General features: G+C 37.1%; 3 protein-coding genes across 3 annotated transcripts in view; all 3 read left to right on the plus strand.

Annotated features, from left to right (window-relative positions):
- The first annotated feature begins 1,661 nt into the window (after positions 1–1,661).
- On the plus strand, positions 1,662–2,989 carry LOC136839337 (uncharacterized). The gene is made up of 3 exons (XM_067105230.1): positions 1,662–1,798; positions 2,100–2,210; positions 2,424–2,989. The coding sequence occupies exons 2-3, from the start codon at positions 2,105–2,107 to the stop codon at positions 2,744–2,746; spliced, it is 429 nt and encodes a 142-aa protein (XP_066961331.1). The 5' UTR covers positions 1,662–1,798; positions 2,100–2,104; the 3' UTR covers positions 2,747–2,989.
- A 3,161-nt stretch (positions 2,990–6,150) lies between these two features.
- On the plus strand, positions 6,151–7,464 carry LOC136839741 (uncharacterized). The gene is made up of 3 exons (XM_067106085.1): positions 6,151–6,273; positions 6,649–6,759; positions 6,917–7,464. Exons 2-3 carry the CDS (start codon positions 6,654–6,656, stop codon positions 7,237–7,239), a joined length of 429 nt encoding a protein of 142 aa, XP_066962186.1. The 5' UTR covers positions 6,151–6,273; positions 6,649–6,653; the 3' UTR covers positions 7,240–7,464.
- Positions 7,465–10,313: 2,849 nt separating this feature from the next.
- The window catches only part of LOC136839816 (uncharacterized), a 7,801-nt gene continuing 943 nt past the window's right edge, over positions 10,314–17,171 (plus strand). Inside the window, exons 1-4 of the mRNA XM_067106145.1 lie at positions 10,314–10,432; positions 10,734–10,844; positions 11,057–11,374; positions 16,728–16,901. Of these exons, the coding sequence (XP_066962246.1) occupies positions 10,739–10,844; positions 11,057–11,374; positions 16,728–16,901 (598 nt within the window). The 5' untranslated portion in view covers positions 10,314–10,432; positions 10,734–10,738. The remainder of the gene's footprint in view (positions 10,433–10,733; positions 10,845–11,056; positions 11,375–16,727; positions 16,902–17,171) is intronic.

The following is a 17,171-nucleotide window of genomic DNA, read 5'->3' on the forward strand; positions in this document are numbered from 1 at the left end:
AATGAAAAAAGCTTTGGATCTCTCATCCCTCCCACATTTCTTGCAAACTTAGCATAACTGAGGCACATTTTCTAAGGGAACGAACTGGCAAAATGAGAAGTATAACAATTTTCTAAAAGACTAATAAAAGATAATTTCCTTAAGATCTACAGTATATACCAGTATATATGCACATATTATTGTATGAGTATATACACTCATATAAGTAATCGTTATACTCATGTTCAGTATTTACAACTCAAATAATCTGAGAGCTTTATAATCACTGCACTTAAACAATAGTCTTTAACATTTATGGAAAAACAAAAGTGGTAATTTCACAACTTAATTGTTCTACACATAGGCGAAAATACACGGTAGTCTTTTTAGATGCAACATCAAGACAGGATATACTTTGCAATGTTTTTCTTTAAGCAGCCGCCCTATTTTGTATGATTAAGGTCCGTAGACACGCACGCTTATACCCAGTCTTTTGTAAAAGCTTTGCAATAAAATCAAATGCAATATTAAAAACTTAATGGTCAAAGGCATCAGTCCTATGAGCGCGTAATAGATAGTCATTAGTCTCAACACTGAGTCTGATAAAAACTATCGAGGACATCAGCTGTCAGGAATTCTCATTCATGCGCAAAGGCCTAACCTCGTTTTGACTGAATTATCTGAGTTTCCAAGTTATCGATATACTTCTTGTTGATCACATAGGGGTCAGTGCATACACCATAGGAAGAAACTAGGTTTTCCTAGAAGTTATTCTGCTTCTAATTACCTCATATCTATGGCTGTTGTTATTTCCCGATCGATTGTTATGTACGCAAGATCGTAAACAACATTCTTACTTAATTTATTTGATCATATTAAATCAGGCAGTTCTGTGTAATTAATCTGATAGGATCCTTAATAGAAATACTGCGTCATCTGGCAACTATCAATAAGCTTTTGCATCACTGGAACTGAACTCGCTATTTTATTATTTTTCTGTAAAAAAAAATTATTGAGACGGTTTTGTCTGTCAGTCCGCACTTTTTCTGTCCGCCCTCAGATCTTAAAAACTACTGAGGCTTTAGGGCTGCAAATTGGTATGTTGACCATCCACCCTCCAATCATCAACATACTAAATTCCAGCCCTTTAGCCTCAGTAGTTGTTTTTTTTTATTTTATCTAAGGTTAATGTTAGCCATGGATCGTGTGTCTGGTACAGCTAAACGTAAGTGCCAGCCGCCGACGCATCTTCATTTGACCGCATTTGGTGAGCAACTGAGCCAAGTAATGAAATGGTCCAATTTCATATCTTTCTTGTGCTTTATATTCTACAAATCACTCATCTCCAGCATCGACTCCTAGGCTTGTCATCTAACAAGGTATGCGTCTTGCAACTCCTCAGGTTGGTACCCATAAGTAATACAAGTAATTTAAGTCGAATGTCTTGAAGCTAATGAACTGAATCACGTGACAAATATGAAGAAAGATTGATTTTCTACGAAAAATTTCCCGCAATGCAAGACAAATCAACTTTTCTCAGGCGATGCCAAGCAAGGGCTGGAGGTCTCCCCAAGCAGGCTCAGGTGAGGGAGCAACTAGACCCGTTTCGCAAGGACGCTATTTTTCGCCACCTACCGGTTCTTAGTCACATCATTTCGTCACAAAGTTTCCTGGGAATCTAGGAAAAGCGTAAACATTGGAGTGTCTGGCGAGATGCCAGACACTTGGCCCATCAGATATAAACAGTCACAGGAACGTCGGTCAGCACAGAACACACCGATCTCCCTTCATTGTAGTATCAACACTACAGTCAGCTGAGGTGAGTATTCGAAAGACCAAGCGATATCATAATTTGTTACTGATAAAGCTTTTGGAAGAAATTTTATTGGCATCTAAGATGAAAAGTTCTCGTTGTGAATTTTACTTGTTAAGTTTCAAAAAATCCATATCATGTATATAAGTGATTTGTACTAAAGTCGGAAAGTGTAAAATGTTCAGTATGGAATATTTCTAGAAAGAGTATTATCGAAATGAAGACATTTGTGATTAATAGCCACTGCTGATAACGAAACTGTTTCGTAAATTTCCATCTAATAATCACTGTTTCCTTTCTCTTGCAGCCAAAATGAAATTCTTCATCGTCGCCTCATTCTGCATGGCAGTGGTTCTCAGCCAGGGTGTGATTCAGCCAAAACCAAATGTTCGAAATCTTCCTGCTGAAGTCCGCAAAGGTTAATATCAACCAGATCAAGCTTGTGTTAAGCAAAACGTTCTTTCTTTATAAGGAAAGAAAATCATTAGCTGAGCAAAATCATTGATTAATTATTTATTCGATTTGTAAACTACCGAGTCATGTCATTCAAGGGAAATAAAAAAAATATGATTCTCACAAAATAACTTGTTATTTTTCTGAAATATTCATGTTTATTTTTATATTCTAACAGAGGCTCCTGATCAATGTTACGGATTCACTGCCAAAAAGGCTTTCGCCGTCGGCCAGTCTTGGCCCCTGGCTCCCTTCTGTGGCAAAGCCACCTGCATTCAACACGAAGGAAAACTCTTCGAAAAGGTGGAAGACTGTGGCTTTGAGCCGAAGCCATCTCCCGGCTGCAGAGTCAAGAACGAAGCCGACCAAGCTAAGCCATACCCAGCCTGCTGCCCCGTGTACGAGTGCCAGCCAGGTGCCACCCTCCAGTACCCAACTCCAGAAGAGCTGAAGGCTGCTGCAGAGCAGGCTGCCAAAGCTGCCCAAGGCGCACAAGGTTAATTATTCACTCAGAAAGGTTCCAGTATATAACTGAAATGCATTAATGGCGGAGGGTATTTATTTAGTGTCTTTTCGCATCCTAATGTCAAGGACTATGCTTCTGCCATCAAGTTGAGAAATAAAAATTAGATCAGTAAAGTGACTGCGAGGGAAAAAAATTATCTTACCTGGGAAAGAAAGAATTTTGCATTTCATTATGTATTTTTATACATATTTTGAAAATAAATAAAAAATTGTTACAGACTTTTGAGTTTTTTCTGACCCATTTAATAAACTGACAAACTATCAAGGACTATGAAAAAATAGTACTTCTATCGCCATATATAAGAAAACGTAATGCATCGATACAAAACAAATTAAGTATTAATTATATTCTATGTTCCAAGACTCTTGACTTTTATATCAGCACTACGCCATTTCTTAGTACAGAGCATCGCCACAGAAAAACGCAACAACTGTCACTCTCACAATTTTTCATTAACTGCCTAATCGTGGATGTGCTAATGGTCTGAGAATCTGCTGCACTGTGTCCCAAGGGGGGGAAGGGAGTAGTGGATTGTCGTGAACCCCTTGTGGAAGAAAATGGTCTCTAAGTGGCATATGAGTCTCTCTTTCTTGAGGCCAACAGCAACAATACACATCATTTTAAACGAGTACTGCTCCTGTGGTGGTAGAATTGGTATGATCTGAATATTGCTGCCACAGGAAGTGCCAAGTTTTGGGGTATAAATATTTTGTAACTCGAGTCAGATGAACTCCTGATAAATGCTTGTGGACTCCTTTGCAGGAAGAAATATCCATTAAAGGGGTAAATTAACCACTTCTCCTCAGGACCAGAGCAATCACCGGGAAACAAAATGATAGCATCCTCGCTGTTCTGCATGGTGCGAAAGACACCAAGTACGAACAGGGAGTATAACCAAGAAGGAGGAAAAGAAGAGACAGAAAGTGATCCAAATATGGAATGAAAAACGATTTTGGATCTCTCATCCCTCACACTTTTCTTGCAAACTTAACATAAATGAGGCATATTTTCTAAGGGAACGAACTGGCTAAATGAAAAGCTTAACAGTTTTCTAAAAGACTAATAAAAGATAATTTCCTGAAGATCTATATACCAGTATATATGCATATATTATTGTATGAGCATATACATTCATATAACTGATCGTTATACTCATGTTCAATATTTACAACTCTAATACTCTGACAATCATGGCACTTAAACAATAGTCTTTAACATTTATGGAAAAACAATAGAAACAAAAGTGTTAATTTCACAGCTTAATTGTTCGATTTACAACTAGGCAAAAATGCGCAGACGTCTTCTCAGATACACCAATGAAGGATATACTGTACAGTACGCACGCTTATACCCAGTCTTTTGTAAAAGCTTTGGAATAAAATGAAATGGAATATTAAAAACTTATTTATCCAAGATATCAGTCTTATGAGCGCGTAATAAATAGTCATTAGCCTCAACACTGAGTCTGATAAAAACTATCGAGGACACCAGCTGTCAGGAATTCTCATTCATGCGCAAAAGACTAACCTCGTTTTGACTGAATCATCTGAATTCCCAAGTCATCGATATACTCGTACTTCTTGTTGATCACATAGGGATCAGTGCATACACCCTAAGAAGAAACCAGATTTTCCCAGAACTTATTCTGCTTCTAGTTACTTCATATCTATGGCTGGTGTTATTTCCCGATCGATTGTTATGTACGCAAGATCGTAAACAACATTCTTACTTAATTTATTTGATCATATTAAATCACAGTCATGATGCGACAGTTCTGTGTAATTAATCTGATAGGATCCTTGGTAGGAATACTGTAATGCGTCACCTGGTAACTATCAAATAAGCTTTTGCATCACTGGAATTGAACTCGCTAGCTTAGTAGTTTTCTGTAAAAGAAAACTATTGAGACGGTTTTGTTATTCAGTCCGCACTTTTTCTATCTGCCCGCAGATCTTAAAAACTACTGAGGCTATAGGGCTGCAATTTGGTATGTTGATCATCCAGCCTCCAATCATCAACATACCAAATTGCAGCCCTTTAGCCTCAGTAGTTTTTTTTATTTTTATCTAAGGTTAAGGTTAGCCATGCCAACCGCCGACGCATCTTCACTTGACCGCATCTGGGGAGCAACTGAGCGCTGCCCGGTCGTGGCTAAGAGTTTCATACTGCAGCACATTGAGAGTTTCATTGAGCATTATACGCTATACAGAAAACTCGATTGTACCGAAAAAACTTACAAGCATTTTTTGACTTGTTTTTCTTAGGTATAGCCTCGAAGCAAGTTAACCAGTAATAGTTTCCGCTGCGGCAGTTTATAGCCTAACCAGAGGGAAGTCCGTATTTGGTTGTTTCATTTGTCCTTGAAAAGAATAAAGAACCTCAGTTTTTATATCCTTATTTGTCTTGAAAAGAAGTAGGTTGATATTTGGAAAGAGACAGATTGAACTGGTTTAACGATGGTGTTCCTTTGAGCCACTAAATTTAAACTTGAATTTTACCATCATAGCTGACCGAAATATACCTGAATTTCTCAGCAGCATAAGATAATTATGTCGTTTTGTTACCGTGAAGTTGAAGGATAAGAAAGGCTAGCTGAAATCGTTTGGCTTGAACGTGAATTAAAAATAATGTTTAAAAACTTGAATGATGAGAGGGCACTTTCAGAGAAACAAAGACAGCTATCACCGCCTCAGTCACCTTGCATTTGCTTAATATATATATATATATATATATATATATATATATATATATATATATATATATATATTATATACAGTATATATATATATATATATATATTATATATGCATAGTATATATATATATGTATATATATATATATTATATATATACATATATACTGTATATATATGTATGTGTATATATATATATATATATATATATATATATATATATATATATATATATATTATATATATATTTATATGTATAAAGTATTCCACAAAGCAGGTTCTAAAGAGAGAACACCAAAATTTGTTATAATTTGGTGTTAGAACTTGTCCGTTGTAGAAAGAAAAAAATTTTTAGTTGTTCTAGGAAAAGATTCTTCTCCCGGGGCGTGTGGTACGCTGATTAGACTAGTGGGTAGGGAGAGTTCCTCTGCCGGTTTTTGCAAGCGCTTGCCAGTGGGACTTCGACGCGTTTTCGGTATGCGATTTCGTAACTGAGGTTCCTGGGAATTTACTAAACGTTGCCGGTGCCGAGATGTCGTTAGTTTCTGCTTAGTGAAATGTCATCTTTAATAACACGTAATGCTTTCATTCAGCTATTTGTGTGTCCTATTAAAAACGAAAGAAAAATTTATTAAGCACTGATAAGAGCGAGACGTGAATCCCGAAGCAGCATAAGAAGGAGCGACTACTGGAGTATCTGGCATCTCCCAAGGTCCTCGACCATCGGATATAAACAGTCACAGAATCGTTGGTCGGTACAGAACACATCGAATACCCTTCAGTGAAGCGTCAACACTACAGTGAGCCAAGGTAGGTAGTCAAAAGGATGGCTAATAGATAGTTAAATTCAGAAGTTTTGAATATTTAGGTTTTCATGTATCATTTCAACTCAAAACAGTGAATAAGTTCAGAATATACCTTTTTTCTATAATGTGTTTGAAAACATTATTACCTGAAGATTCTGAGCGACTTACTATTGATATTATGGAAACTGTAATAGGCTTTTCTGACCATATTCATTTAATCAAAATATGTAGAAATAAGAATTTTTTCTGACTACTTCAACAGCGATGAAGAAAATTAGCATGGCTATCCTTATTTAGAAATAACATTTCAATCTGGCAACGATTACAGTTTGAAGTTAAATTATGCATGGATGAAGATTTGTTTTCCTTTCCATTGCAGGCAAAATGAAGTTCCTGATTGTAGCCTCCTTCTGCGTTGCTGTGGCTCTTGCTCAGAACGTGATTCAGCCAAAACCCAATGTCCGTAATTTGCCTGCTGAAGTCCGCCCAGGTTAGTTCTATTAACAATATCTTTGCTTACAAGATGTAAATGTTTCTGTTTATATAAGGAGTGATATCATTAATAATGAATTCAAACAGTTAACAATACATCAGCAAAGAGAATATGGTTACCTGTTACACTGACGAACAATTTTCTGTTGATACAGAGGCTGCAGGTCAATGCTACGGATTCACTGCCAAAAAGGCCTTCGCCGTCGGTCAGTCTTGGCCCCTGGCTCCCTTCTGTGGCAAAGCCACCTGCATTCAGCATGAAGGCAAACTCTTCGAAAAGGTGGAAGACTGTGGCTTTGAGCCCAAGCCATCTCCCGGCTGCAGAGTCAAGAATGAAGCCGACCAAGCTAAACCATACCCAGCCTGCTGCCCCGTGTACGAGTGCCAGCCAGGTGCCACCCTCCAGTACCCAACTGAAGAAGAACTGAAGGCTGCTGCCCAGCAGGCTGCCAAGACTGCACAAGGCGCCCAGGGATAACAGATCTCTCTGAGTCGACCCAGTCCGCTTCTCAAAGAAAAATCCATCGTAATTGTTTATGAAGAATTCAAGGAGTCATGAATAAATGAAGTGCTAGTAAACATTTGACGAAAAAGGATGAGAAGCAAAATGAACATTCATCAAGGGATAACAGGCATTTACGATTACTATAAAGAGAATTTATTTTTGTATTAATTGTAAATATTAAAAAATACCTCAAATCAATCACCTTTTTCTAAACCTTTTATTACAAATTATTATTTTTTAGAAATGTCTATGAATTTCATAGTTGCACTCTATTGAAAGAAGCTTTTCAATGATCTAGAACTGATCTGAAAGGGCGGAATATCAAAACCTTTTACTACGAAGCAAAAGCAGTTAAATAACTTTCCTCTCATTTTTGTAATCAATCTCTTTCTTTTATTAATTATTGTGGTATCATTGTAAACCTTACATAAGACAATAATATTATGTAAATATGTATATTATAATTATTTAAAAATTAATGCATTCCGAAAAAAGGCATTGTATAAAAAAAGTGAGATTTGATATCTTATATTTTCCGATAATTTTAAGTAATTTTTTGGGTTATCACCCAAACTCATTAGAACAAAAACCTTTGCTTCGATGAAGCAAAAGAACGAATAATTATCATCTAAAGGAATTTTCTTCATATGAAATATATTTTAAAATCTTTTGAAAATATATTAAGACTTTATCACAATATGCATGCATAAAAGAGGAGATATAAGCATGTCAATTGCAATTAAAAGTTTAATGTGTCCTAAAATTGTCCGAGATCTCAGTTAAAAAACTAAAACTCAACCGAAACTAGCACTGTAATGAAGGAATCGAGGAATCGCATTGAAGATGCCTAGACTGAACCCGATTCGAGTGACTTGAATATCGAACGATTACGGTACACTACTCGTCACTGCTTTGCAAATTAAACAGCACAAAATATAAAAGGCAATAAAGGTATATCGCATTATGAAAAGAAACAGAAATTCATTAAAGACGAATAGGGAACGTGACTGACGAAAACCTTAAATTCTAGTACTTTACCTTATTTAGGAGCTGAAGCTCTCTTTTTATGGGGGCCAGTGAGAGGGAGGGCAAGTGAATTAGTTCACAATAAAAGTTACTTTAGCCACTGGTAGGGACGTGTTGGAAATTCCTCAGAAAAATTTTGAAATTAAGGAAGGATTTGTTTGATCTCTCATCATTAAAAATCATAACTTTTCGAAATCAGGGAAGGGTCAAGTGTACGTATAAGGAAGAATAAAAAAAGGAAGTTTTTTTAGTGTGCTTCCTGTGAGATTAAGGGAGACTGAGAATGTCCAAGAAGACTTTCGAGGTTGATTTAGATATCTATGAAAATTGCTGCAACTCTATTTTTCACCAAACTCCTAAACAAGTTCTCCTTCTGCTTCTTCCCTAACATCCTCTCACGCTTTCGTTTCCTTCTAAGTTTCCGTCAGTGAGATGCTAATCATTTTCTTCTGCTAACTAAAACAATACGACTGTTGACGATAAAAAAAAAAGATAGAAACAGAGAATTAATAGTGACGTGGACGATGGCACTTGTGGAACTCCTGATTTCAGATATTTATATAGTATTATTCAGCTACAGTTCACAATGATTTACACTGGAGGGATATAAAGTTTATGTTACTGAATGCGTACAGGACAGTTCTGCTTGCAGGTTCAAAACTGGTGGACGTATTCTCTAGAGTCCTTGAGTCGACGCTTTGCCACGAAAAACCATTTCTTGGAATCGATTTCTGAAATGGAATGGTTGCCGCAGCTTTGCTTGGGTGGGAGGGTTGTGTCATCTTCGTTTACTTTCATGATGAGGAGAGAGAGGGAAAGAGTTATATTCCTGTTCTCAGGCATTACGCCGCGTACTGCTGGACGGAAGCGGAAGGATGGGTGAGAATTTCATCCTTTGTGCTCATCGTCGGTGGTAAATTTTAAGACCTGCAGTCATGGCGGTCAAAGGAGGCATCTAAGACCTCAAGTGACTGAGTGAATGAGACCCAAGCTGTTTTGATGTTTTTCGCTGAATTGCTTAAATATCGTCCTTTCCTATAGAAGGAAAGAAAGACGTCTGAAGACAAGTGCTACCGTCATGCCGACGTATGACAGAGGGTATCTATTTTTGGCATTTGAATCGATTTTCTTCTGTTCAAATCCTCGGTAAGACAGGTGGGTTACTCTTGAGTAATATTTGTTGAGAGTTGAAATCTGTCACTTGTACAAAGGTGACACCCAGCAACAAAATCAGTACGTTGACAAAGAGAGTAAAAGACCCAGTCCCATTTATCTTTATCATTCATGAAGTAATAAGCTACAGTAAACAAAAACACTAACGGCATGGACGGATTTTACATGAGTATTTATTGATAGTGGGATTTAAATTACTTATATTCTTTTCTATGGTGTATTGATTTATGTTCATTTATGATTCACACACACACACACACAACACACACACACACGCATATATATATATATATATATATATATATATATATATATATATATATATATATATATATATATATATATATATATATATATATACATACATATGTGTGTATAAAGTCATCATCATCATTATCATCACCATTGCCTCCAACGCCAGGTAACGAAATGGTCCAATTTCATATCTTTCTAGTGCTTTATATTCTACAAATCACCCATCTCCAGCATCCATTCCTAGGCTTGTCATCCAATAAGGTATGCGTCTTGCAAGTCCTCAGGTTGGTACTCATTTAATTTCAACTTAAGTAATGCATGTAATTTAAGTCGAATGTCTTGAAGCTAACGAACTGAATCACGTGACAAATATGAAGAAAGATCGAATTTCTGCGAAAAATCCCCGTACCGCAATACCAATCAATTTTCTCGGGCGATGCCAAGCAAGGGCTGGAGGTCTCCCCAAGCAGGCTCTGGGGAGGGAGCAACTAGACCCGTTTCGCAAGGACACTATTTTGCGCCACCTACCGGTTCTTAGTCACACCATTTCGTCACAAAGTTTCCTGGGAATTAGGGAAAAGCGTAAACATTGGAGTGTCTGGCAGCTCTCAATATCTTGGCTCATCGGATATAAACAGTCACAGGAACGCTCGGTCAGCACAGAACACACCGATCTCCCTTCATTGTAGTATCAACACTACAGTCAGCTGAGGTGAGTATTCGAAAGACCAAGCGACATCATAATTTGTTACTGAGAAAGCTTTTAGAAGAAATTTTATTGGCATCTAAGATGAAAAGTTCTCGTTGTGAATTTTGCTTGTTAAGTTTCACAAAATTCCTATCATGTATATAAGTTGTCTGTACTAAAGTAGGATAGTGTAAAATGTTCATTGTGGAATATTTCTAGAAAGAGTATTATCGAAATGAAGACATTTCTGATTAATAGCCGCTGCTGATAACGAAACTGTTTCGTAAATTTCCATCTAATAATCACTGTCCCCTTTCTCTTGCAGTCAAAATGAAATTCTTCATCGTCGCCTCATTCTGCATGGCAGTGGTTCTCAGCCAGGGTGTGATTCAGCCAAAACCAAATGTTCGAAATCTGCCTGCTGAAGTCCGCAAAGGTTAGTATCAACCAGATCAAGCTTGTGTTAAGCAAAACATTCTTTCTTTATAAGGAAAGCTAATTATTAGTTAAGCAAAATCATTGGTTAATTATTTATTCGATTTGTAAACTGCCTAGTCATGTCATTGAAGCAAAATAAAAAAATACGATCCTCACTAAATAACTTGATATTTTTCTAAAATATTAATGTTTATTTTTATATTCTAACAGAGGCTCCTGATCAATGTTACGGATTCACAGCCAAAAAGGCCTTCCCCGTGGGCCAGTCTTGGTCCCTGGCTCCCTTCTGTGGCAAAGCCACCTGCATTCAACACGAAGGAAAACTCTTCGAAAAGGTGGAAGACTGTGGCTTTGAGCCCAAGCCATCTCCCGGCTGCAGAGTCAAGAACGAAGCCGATCAAGCTAAGCCATACCCAGCCTGCTGCCCCGTGTATGAGTGCCAGCCAGGTGCCACCCTCCAGTACCCAACTCCAGAAGAGCTGAAGGCTGCTGCAGAGCAGGCTGCCAAAGCTGCCCAAGGCGCACAAGGTTAATTATTCACTCAGAAAGGTTCCAGTCTATAACTGAAATGAATTAATGGCAGAGGGTATTTATCTAATGTCTTTTCTCATCCTAATGTCAAGGACTATGCTTCTGCCATCAAGTTTAGAAATGAACAATAAATCAGTAAAGTGACTGTGAGGGAAAAAAAATGATCTTACCTGGGAAAAAAAGAATTTTGCATTTCATTATATTATATTTTTATACATATTTTGAAAATAAATAAAAAACTGTTGCAGACTTTTGAGTTTTTTCTGATCCATTTAATAAATTGAGAAACTATCAAGAACTATGAAAACATAGCACTTCTATCGCCATATATAAGAAAACGTAATGCATCGATACAAAACAAATTAACTATTAATTACATTCTATGTTCCAAGACTCTTGGCTTTTATATATCAGCACTACGCCATTTCTTGGTACAGAGGCATCGCCACAGAAAAACGCAACTACTGTCACTCTCACGATTTTTCATTAACTGCCTAATCGTGGATGTGCTAATGGTCTGAGAATCTGCTGCACTGTGTCCCAAGGGGGAGAAGGGAGTAGTGGATTGTCGTGAACCCCTTGTGGAAGAAAATGGTCTCTAAGTGGCATATGAGTACCTCTTTCTTGAGGCCAACAGCAACAAAGCACATCATTTTAAATGAGTACTGCTCCTTCTTCTTCTTCGTTTAATGTGCTTTTTCCCATTTTTTTATTTGAGGTAAGCACGATGCCTTCTTTTTGAAGGACTTTGATTTGGCGCTGGGGTAGGCCGTAGCCTCGAGCGGCTACCCTGCCTGACATCGCTTAGACCCCGGTAGCACGTGTATATGTATCGTGCCAAATCCCCAGCTCCCTTTCTCCCAGCAGCGAAGAGATGTGAGCGGTTTAGGCCGACAGTTCGAGACGTGTAAGGCGTCTGTTATGTTTTTCTAGAAGATGTTGGAGTGGCTTTGTCTGTGTGTGTATTAGTCTGTAACACTCATTTGCTTTCAGCAAACCTATCCGTTGATTACATACATAATCCCGGGGTGTCTACGCGGATAGCAAAGTGTCCGCCCTCTCACCAATGAGTACTGCTCCTGTGGTGGTAGAATTGGTATGATCTGAATATTGCTGCCATAGGAAGTGCCAAGGTTTTGGGGTATTAATATTTTGTACCTCGAGTCAGATGAGCTCCTGATAAATGCTTGTGGACTCCTTTGTAGGAAGAAACGTCCCTTAAATGGTAAATAAACCACTTCTCCCGAGGACCAGAGCAATCACCGGGAAATAAAAAACACCATCCTCACTATCCTGCACGGTGGGAAAGGCACCAAGTACGAACAGGAAGTATAACCAATAAGGAAGAAAAGAAGACACAGAAAGTGATCCACATACGGAATGAAAAATGCTTTGGATATCTCATCCCTCCCACTTTTCTTACAAACTTAACATAACTGAGGCATAATTTCTAAGGGAACGAAATGGCAAAATGAAAAGTTTAACAATTTTCTAAAAGACTAATAAAAGATAATTTTCTTAAAATCTATATACCAGTATTCGAGTATATGCACATATTATTGTATGAGTATATTCATATAACTGATCGTTATACTCATGTTCATTATTTACAACTCGAATAATATGAGAGCTTTGTAATCACTGCACTTAAAAATAGCCTTTAACATTTAGGGAAAAACAAAAGTGTTAATTTCAAAGCTTAATTGTTTTACACATAGGCGAAAATACACGGTAGTCTTCTCAGATGCAACACCAAGACAGTATATACTTTGCATTGTTTTTCTTTGAGCAGCAGCCGTATTTTGTATGATTAAGGTCCGTAGACACGCACGCTTATACCCAGTCTTTTGTAAAAACTTTGCAATAAAATCAAATGCAATATTAAAAACTTAATGGCCCAAGGTATCAGTCCTATGAGCGCATAGTAGATAGTCATTAGCCTCAACATTGAGTATAATAAAAACTATCGAGGACATCAGCTGTCAGGAATTCTCATTCATACGCAAAGGCCTAACCTCGTTTTGACTGAATCATCTGAATTTCCAAGTCATCGATATACTTCTTGTTGATCACATAGGGATCAGTGCATACCATAAGAAGAAACTAGGTTTTCCTAGAAGTTATTCTGCCTTTAGTTACTTCATATCTATGGTTGTTGTTATTTCCCGATCGATTAGTATGCACGCAAGATCGTAAACAACATTCTTACTTAATTTATTTGATCATATTAAATCAGTCATGATGAGACAGTTCTGTGTAATAAATCTGATAGGATCCTTGATAGGAATACTGCGTCATCTGGCAACTATCAAATAAGCCTTTGCATCACTGGAATTGAACTCGCTAGCTTAGTAGTTTTCAGTAAGAGAAAACTAATGAGACGGTTTTGTCTGTCAGTCCGCACTTTTTCTGTCCTCCCACAGATCTCAAAAGCTACTGAGGCTTTAGGGCTGCAAATTGTTATGTTGATCATCCACCCTCCAATCATCAACATACCAAATTCCAGCCCTTTAGCCTCAGTAGTTTTTTTCATTTTATCTAAGGTTAATGTTAGCCATGGATCGTGTGTCTGGTATCGCTAAACGTAAGTGCCAGCCGCCGAAGCATCTTCACTTGACCACATCTGGTGAGCAAGTTCAGAGCAACTGAGCGCTGCCCGGTCGTGGCTGAGAGTTTCATACTGCAGCACATCAAGAGTTTCATAGAGCATTATACGCTGTATATAGAAAACTCGATTGTGCCGAAAAAGCTTACGAGCATTTTTTACTTGTTTTCTTACGTATAGCCTCGAAGCGAGTTGACCAGTAATGGCTTCCTCTGCGGCTGTTGATAGCGCAACCAGAGGGAAGTCCGTATCTGGTTGTTTCATTTGTCCTTGAAGAGAATAAAGGCCCTCAGTTTTTTATATCCTTATTTGTCTTGAAAAGAATTACGTTGATCTCTGGAAAGAGACAGATCGAACTGGTTTAACTATGGCGTTACTTTGAGCCACTAAATTTAAACTTGGGAATTTTGCCTTCAGATCTAACCAAAATATTCTTGAATTTCTCAGCAGCATAAGATAATTATGTCGTTTTGTTATCGCGAAGTTAAAGGATAAGAAAGGCTGGCTGAAATCGTTTCGCTTGAACAAGAATTAAAAATAATGTTTAAAAAAACTTGAATGGTGAGAGGAAATTTCAGAGAAACAAAGACAGCTATCACCGCCTCAGTCACATCTGGTAATATATATATATATATATATATATATATATATATATATATATATATATATATATATATATATATATATATATATATCTATGTATATATATTATATATATATGTATATATATATATATATATATATATATATATATATATATTATATATATATGTATATATATATATATATATATATATATATATATATATATATATATATATATATATATATATATATATACACATACAGGGTGTTTCTGAAATTAGAGGCCCCCCCCTCTACAGCATAAATTAAAACTGATATGGACAAAAAGAAAAGTAATTCAGAACAGGTATTTATTTAAGTTTCTTTCTGAGTATTTAATATTTTGTGTGGCCTCCATCTGTCTGTACCACAGCCTGCATTCTTGAGGGGTTTGATTTCAGCAAATCGCAAAAAATCTGAGACTCAAACTCCATTTCCCTGAGCACTTCGGTCACCTCTCTTTGCAGGTCGCCGAGGCATGGTATACCATCATAGTTCACTGTGCACGCATCAGCACGATCCTTTAAGATACTACCAATGTTTTCACACACATTAAGGTCAGGGGAGCTACCTGAAAATTCACTTGATGAGAAGAAAACGATACCACTGTTTCGAAGCAGCTCCTGTGTCTAAAGAGCCTTGAAACATGGTGCCTTATCATGCAAAAATGTGACTTCTTCAACAGATAACACATTTTCAGGATCTTTGAGGAAAGGAAATACTCCACCAGTAAGCACAGTATTCGCCATTCCATGGCTGTCCTTTTTCTTTAATGATCTCCATTAACCGTTTGGCTGTGAAACAGAGAAAAATTCCCAAACATTTAGGAAGTTTCACAACTTGGCGATAGTGCATGTCATTGCTGATATCATCCAACTTTGCAGCCCAAATGATATCATTTTTATGATTTGGCTTCCTCACTGTGTAAGTGAAGAATTCATCTGATGCGGCAACATGAAGAAAGTCGGCTTCATCCCAATATTTAAGAAATGTTCCACAAAACCATACACGGTCTTCTCTCTGTTTCTGAGTGATGTTGGGCTTCCTGATAACATGAAATGGATTGTTACCAGTTTTTTCAACTCACGATATACAGCACTATAACTTCTCTTCTTTCCCCTTTTTGTTTCTAGTTTGAGCGCCAATTTATGTAAAGACTTTCTTGGTCTGCCCACTGCCTCAGCTATGACGTCTTTTGACTCCTGAGAAAGGACTTTAGGCCTTCCAAGATTCTCACTCTTTTCACGATGACAGTCATATAGATTTTTGTTCCAGTTTCTTTTAACAAAGGATTCATCCATTTTAATGTATCTAGCTATCTAGGAACGTGAAATGAAGGATGCACCAGCATCCCTGGCCTCTCTGAAGGTTATAGCCCGGGTTTGGTCAATCCATCTGATTTCCTCCGAGTCGTTAGCCATGGCTGTATCTAACTCCGTCACTCAGTCTGAAAATACAAGAAATGTAAAATGAAAAATAGCTTAATAGAAACTTAAAATAATGTACTTGGAGATAGGCTATAGCAGAAAACTTCATAACTTTCCATTTGTTGTGTGGAGGGGGGCCTCTAATTTCGAAACACCCGGTATATATGTATATATATATATATATATATATATATATATATATATATATATATATATATATATATATATATATATATATATATATATATATATATATATATATATATATATATATATGTATGCATGTATGTATGTATATATAAAGTATTCCATAAGTAGGCTGTAAAGAGAGTGCACCAAAATTTATTATAATTTGGTTTTAGAATGAACCCGTCGAATTATTTGATTGTAGAAAGAAGAGAAAATGTTTAGTTATTCTAGGAAAAGATTCTTCTCCTGGGGTATGTTGTACGCTGATTAGACTCGTGGGTAGGGAGAGTTCCTCTGCCGGTTTTTGCAAGCGCTTGCCAGTGGGACTTCGACTCGTTTTCGGTATGAGATTTCGTAACTGAGGTTCCTGGGAATTTACTAAACGTTGCTGGTGCCGAAATGTCGTTAGTCTCTACTTAGTGAAAATGCCATCTTTAATAACACGTAATGCTTTCCTTCAACTGTTTCTGTGTCCTATTACAAAACGAAAGAGAAATTTATTAAGCACTGATAAGAGCGAGACGTGAATCCCGAGGCAGCATAAGAAAGAGCGATTACTGGAGTATCTGGCATCTCCCAAGGTCCTCGACCATCGGATATAAACAGTCACAGGATGGTTGGTCGGTACAGAACACATCGAATATCCGTCAGTGTAGCATCAACACTACAGTGAGCCAAGGTAGGTAGTCAAAAGGATGGCTAATAGATAGTTAAATTCAGAAGTTTTGAATATTTAGGTTTTCATGCATCATTTCAACTCAAAACAATGAATAAGTTCAGAATATACCTTTTTTCTATATTGTGTTTGAAAACATTGTTACCTGAAGATTCTGAGCGACTTACTATTGATATCATGGAAATTGTAATAGGCTTTTCTGACCATCTTCATTTAATCGAAATATGTAGAAATGAAAAATATTTTTCAGAGTACTTCAATAGAAATGAAGAA

This window comes from Macrobrachium rosenbergii, chromosome 6, assembly GCF_040412425.1.
Source record: "Macrobrachium rosenbergii isolate ZJJX-2024 chromosome 6, ASM4041242v1, whole genome shotgun sequence".
NCBI lineage: Eukaryota > Metazoa > Arthropoda > Malacostraca > Decapoda > Palaemonidae > Macrobrachium > Macrobrachium rosenbergii.

What these genes read in the sequence shown, in the direction of transcription:
- LOC136839337 (XM_067105230.1), top strand. Translation starts at nt 2,105, where the DNA reads ATGAAATTCTTCATCGTCGCCTCATTCTGCATGGCAGTGGTTCTCAGC. An exon ending in TCCTGCTGAAGTCCGCAAAG is followed by an intron (nt 2,211 to 2,423) that starts GTTAATATCAAC and finishes ATATTCTAACAG; the next exon opens with AGGCTCCTGATCAATGTTAC.
- LOC136839741 (XM_067106085.1), top strand. Translation starts at nt 6,654, where the DNA reads ATGAAGTTCCTGATTGTAGCCTCCTTCTGCGTTGCTGTGGCTCTTGCT. An exon ending in GCCTGCTGAAGTCCGCCCAG is followed by an intron (nt 6,760 to 6,916) that starts GTTAGTTCTATT and finishes CTGTTGATACAG; the next exon opens with AGGCTGCAGGTCAATGCTAC.